The sequence below is a fragment of the Orycteropus afer genome, unplaced genomic scaffold (genome assembly GCF_000298275.1).
Source record: "Orycteropus afer afer isolate SDZICR_OR568_19922 unplaced genomic scaffold, OryAfe1.0 scaffold00859, whole genome shotgun sequence".
NCBI classification, from domain to species: Eukaryota; Metazoa; Chordata; class Mammalia; order Tubulidentata; family Orycteropodidae; genus Orycteropus; species Orycteropus afer.
Window position 1 is genome coordinate 637,074 of NW_006922446.1, and position 5,491 is coordinate 642,564.

Genomic DNA, 5,491 nt, shown 5'->3' on the forward strand with positions numbered 1-5,491 from the left:
GGCTGCGATGATGGGATCAAGTATAGCAGGGATTGTGGGGCTGGCGTGGGATCGGGCAGTGTTTCGTTCTGTGCATGGGGTCGCTATGAGTCGGAGACGACTCGACGGCACTTAACAACAACAACAACAACAACAAGAACAGAAAGAGGGCTTAGGCGACTTAGGAGAAGGTAATGAGGGACATAAGATACTTATATATCTTACTGGGATTATTAAGTAAAAGTTGTGTATCTTGAACCTGACCCATAAAACAGTGGCTCACACATTCCCAACTTTTACACCAAAGGTCACAAATTCAGATAACTACAGAGGTCACACAGGTAATGTGGAGGAGTGGTGGCCGAGCCAGGCCTGTACTGAAGAAAGCAAGCCCCGGTGAGGAGGGCAGCTGACTGTTCTCATGTGAAGATGAGAGCCTCAGATCACGAGCTCTGGTTTTTCAAGAAAAGCCAAAACTTCTAAAGTTTATATGTTACCTCCTGTTGGAACTAATTCAGCTTTAAGAAAAAAAATAAAAACCACCACTAAGGCGCTAATAAAACATATTGAATGAGCTGCATTTGGCCCATGAGCTGCCAATTTTTAACCTCTGCTCTGTCCTATTAATAATGTAGACATACAGGTTCTCCCTTAAGATGTGTTTACCATGAAAAATCTAAATTAATAGGCTTTTTTTTTTTTTTTTTTTTTTTTTTTGTCTTTAGCATGGTACGTCCAAGATTGACCATTTATGTTTGTCAGGAGTCTGTGCAGTTGAGGGAGCAGCAGCAGCAGCAGCAGAAGCATGAGGATGGAGACTCAAATGGTACTTTCTTCGGTAGGTCGTTCTGGACAGACCAGGACAGACATGAAGAGAGGTGAAGAAATGTCTTAAGGGCATGTGTGATGGCAATTCATCAGACAGCAGATTCAGCATTTGCTAGAAGTAATGGTAATCACCAATATTTATTGGGTTCCTAATGTATGCCAGGCAATATTCTAAGCACTTGTACATGCTTTAGTTTTACAGCTAGTATCTCTTTTTTGCAGTAGATTTCATTGTTATGTCTAGTGTTTAGATGAAGAAAAGGAGGCTTAAGGATGTTCTTTAACTTGCTCTAGGTCACACAGCTAGCAAGTAGCTGAGCCAACACTTGAACACAGGCAGTGTGATTTGAGTCCTTCAGAAAAGTGGACATCCTAACGATCAGATGACTCATAAGAGTAGAGGAACTTTCTACTGACTACATTGCTCTCCCCCTTCTGCAGTGTACCATGCCATCTATCTAGAAGAACTGACAGCTGTTGAACTGACAGAAAAAATTGCTCAGCTTTTCAGCATTTCCCCTCAGCAAATCAGCCAGATCTACAAACAGGGGCCAACAGGAATCCATGTGCTCATCAGTGACGAGGTAGATTTTTTTATACAGCTGAACCACCAGATGACAATGAATTTGTCAGGGCAAGTAATAGAGAAGTTGCAGCCTTTCAGGGGCAGAGTGCTCTGTTTTCTAGTCCAAAAGTTTCCACACTTTTTTACTTGTTTACCTCCTAAAATACATTTTAAAAACTACCCCTTGTGGGACCAGGTTTGCTGGTCTGATAGAGCCTGGTGGAACCACTGAGACCATGGTCCCTAGCTGCTCTTCAGGTCTGGAATTGAACCCACACCTGTGGGTTCCAGCCAAACAAAAGACAGGCATAAGAGTTGAACATGTACCTGAGGTAGATGCACTCCTTGGAGAGAATAATCATGGGAGAAAGAAGGGCTGTTTATGTACAGGGAGACAGCTAGGGGGCAGGAGTGCATGGAGAGTTGGACATGGGGAGAGGTGACTGTCGGGAGGAAGTGGGAGGGGAGCTGTTGCATTGGGGTAAATTGTGGTCAATGTCATGAAACAAAGTGCATGTGAACTGCTGCATGGAAAATGAATTTGCTCTGTAAACTTTCACCCAAATCACAATAAAAAAATTTAAAAAGAGAAGGGCAGAGCTTGCACAAGGATAAAGGTATGCATAGGCAAGGAAGGCAGAAATTCATAGGCAAGGACACCGGGAATGGGTAACACATGGAGAAAATGGGAGGTAAGCTGGTACACTGTAGGGAATGTGACCAGTGTCACATAACAAAATGTATATGAACTGTTGGATGTAAAATGAATTTCCTCTATAAACTTTTACCCAAATCACAATAAAAAGTTAAAAAAATAAAATAAAAACAACTACCCCTTGTGTATTTTCAGGTTGACTTAAGATTTTTTGTTGTAAGTTTAAATGTTGCAAAAGATGTCATATGTGGGCACATTATATGACATCTAAAAATGAAATAGTTACATCACTATTTTAATTGTATTCCATGGAACTTTAATACAAGCTTGATATAATACCCCCATTATCCATTTAAAAATACATAACGCTTTTCTTTAACAGGAATTTTATATATCATTCCTTTGTTTCCTTGAACTTGTATTTCCATACAATTTTATCTTAACATAGCTTTTATGCTTGAACATCTTTCAAGCATCTCTTGTCATAGTTCTTTGAAACAAAGTTATTTATAAGTTAAAAAATTATTTCTTCTGAGTAGAATTATCACCATAATTATTATTATGTAATTATTACATAATTATTATTATGTAATTAAAGCAACACATAAATTTGGATAAGTAATTATTCAACATAAAGAATATGTATTTGAAGTACATTTATTAGATGGATGGGGTAGTTCCATTCCCAGCCTCCACCCACAGTTAGCTCATCTATAGATGAATACTGCCTATTGACTGCTAGAATGAAATAGAGTTAAGCATCAATTCTATCCTGTTTTTCCCCAGAAATATAAATGATGTAGAACACAATCCACATAAATTGATAGATAGGAATGGATGGAGTTTTGTTAAGCAGCATCACTGGATTTCTTCTAAGTTATATGCCAAAAGTTACATCACGATGTTATCAAAATAATTCTAAATCCTCTCTCATTTGACAGTTTTCGATTAAATTACTCTTTAATTCTTGTGAAAGGGAAGACTTAGCACCCACGTGATTCTCACAAGGGTTTGTTACCTAATCATTCATCAGTGCCCGTCAGCATCCGTATTTCCAGTTACATTTTGCCACCCTGGAGATTTTTACCCTCTATGGCAGGACTCTTTAGTAAGATCCTAGGAGGGTTAGATTCGTGCCTTTATTGTGTAAAATGGAAGAAGGAGGTTTGAGAAGGGGAAATGGGGAAGGAAACTGAAGAGGTTTGTTTGGGGAAGAATGCATATGCAAGTTGAAGACCTGGAAATCAGGTCTCCTCAGGGGCCTGCAGTGCCCTTGTGCTCTTTAGAAAGTCTTGCCTTAACCCAGGGAAATACTCCAATTTTGAGACCACTGTTATAGATTGCTGAGCTCATGCAAAATTGAAAAACCAAACCAGGTAGCAAGGGGAAGAAGACAACCAAAAAACTGGCTTTTAAGAAGGTTTTTTATTAAAGTTGGGAGAACAACCACTTATTCTTATTCTGTAGATATTCATTAGGGAATGTGGTTAAGACCAGTAAAGATTCCCATCTGTACCCCTCTGGATGTGGGGTAGTCCTCAGGGACACAGAAATAGAGAGGGATTAAATCTGATGTCATAAAAAGCCACATGGTCAAAACAAATGCAACAAACCAGTTTTTAATAATCGACAAATTTTCTTGCTTATTTTCAGATGATACAGAACTTTCAGGAAGAAGCCTGTTTCATTCTGGACACAATGAAAGGTAATAAAATAATAAAACACACACCTACCTTTCTCTAAAGAGTTCAAGATCTTTTTTCATAATTTTTCTTTGAGACAGGGAAGGTATCCGCCACCAGATGAGAAAATGGAAGCTTTTTTAGGGGGCGGGCATTTCGACATTTTTTCACCTAGGATTCAGGGACATTAACTACATTCCTCATGCTGTGCAGCCATCAGCACTGTGTCGTTTCCAGAGTGTTCCATCACCCTGATAAAAGCTCAGTGCCCCCTAGAGGCCTGTTGTTTACGTTGTTGTTGTTAGGTGCCATTGCGAGGGACCTGACTCATAGCGACCCCTCCTTGGGTTTCTGAGGTGGTATCACTACGGAAGTAGATTGCCCCACCTTCCTTCTGAGGAGTGGCTGGTGGGTTTGAACTGCCAGCTTTCTGGTTAGCAGTCAAGTAACTTAGGCACTATGCTACCAGAGCTCCTATGTTGTTTTATAATGTTATGTTATTTTATAATGTATGTTTATTAAAGTACCCTGTGCTAATTAATGGGAGCTCTGGTGGTGTAGTGCCTAAGGCATTTGCCTGCTAACCAGAAGGCTGGCGGTTCAAACCCACCAGCCACTCCTCGGAAGGAAGGTTGGTGCTGCCCTTCATCCTGCACAGTTCCTTTTCTGTTTTTCCCTTTTCCCAAAAGGTTGCCTTTTATTTCTTTCTCCTCATTCTGTGTTTTAAGAGTAACTAAAATCATTCTTTTTTTTTTTAAACAGCGGAAACCAATGATAGCTATCATATCATACTGAAGTAGGAATGAGCCATTCCATACTCAGTGGCTGCTGCTTCCTTCACCTGTTGGAAATTCCCCTCTTGCAGAGGATGTGAGTGGCGATTTGAAGGCCTGCAGGAACCTGACCTATCTGACTGTGTGTGGGGGAGTGTGGGCCATGGAGGCGGAACCCCAGCTCTGCGTGTTGGTCCAAGCTCTTGTGGCACACACAGATTACTGCTCAACATGCAGTTCTGCAGCTATTTCTTAGTTACAGTGTATAGACCCTGTTATTCAATAGAAACTCCCCATCATTTAGAGTGTATGTAGAGCTTAATGATGGTGGAAACTGTGATGTTTAATGGAAAGATGTTAAATTTGTTATATGGAGCCATGTAATTTTTTTCTAATATAAAAATGAACATCTATATTCATAAGACTAGATCCTCAATCTCTTTTGCATCAAACATAAGCATCGTCTCTTCTGCCACATTGGCCCCTGAAAACCTGATCAAAGGAAAGAAATGCAGAGCTAGAATATACTTCTTGTTCTCCTATAATGCTACTAGGAGCCCTGGTGTGCAGTGGTTAAAGTGCTCTGCTGCAAACCAAAAGATCAGTAGTTCAAATTTACTATCAACTCTGGGCAAAAGATGTATCAGTCTCCTTCTGTAAAGATTTATAGCCATGGAAACCTCGTGAGGCAGTTCTACTCTGTCCTATAGGGTCACTGAGTTGGAATTAACTTGACGGCAGTAGATTTGGATTTAATTTGGGGTTTTGGGTAATACTACTAATACAGTAATTTTAGCCAATATTAATTGAGCACTTCCTTATGCCAGGCAATGCAATAAATTCTTTAAATGGATTATCTTGTTTAATCATCTTAATAATCCTCTGTGAAGTAGGTATTATTATGACTTCTGACTGAAGATAAAGAAACTGAGAGACATAGTGGCTAAGCAACTTGCTGAATAACAAGCAGCTAGCAGGTAGTGATGCTGAAACCCAAACCCAGGAGCTT

General features: G+C 39.9%; 1 protein-coding gene across 1 annotated transcript in view; it reads left to right on the forward strand.

Annotated features, from left to right (window-relative positions):
- Positions 1–4,509, forward strand: part of TFCP2 (transcription factor CP2) — a 69,442-nt gene extending 64,933 nt beyond the window's left edge. Inside the window, exons 12-15 of the mRNA XM_007958172.2 lie at positions 705–817; positions 1,249–1,391; positions 3,681–3,732; positions 4,472–4,509. Coding sequence (XP_007956363.1) covers positions 705–817; positions 1,249–1,391; positions 3,681–3,732; positions 4,472–4,509 — 346 coding nt within the window. The remainder of the gene's footprint in view (positions 1–704; positions 818–1,248; positions 1,392–3,680; positions 3,733–4,471) is intronic.
- The last annotated feature ends 982 nt before the right edge of the window (positions 4,510–5,491 follow it).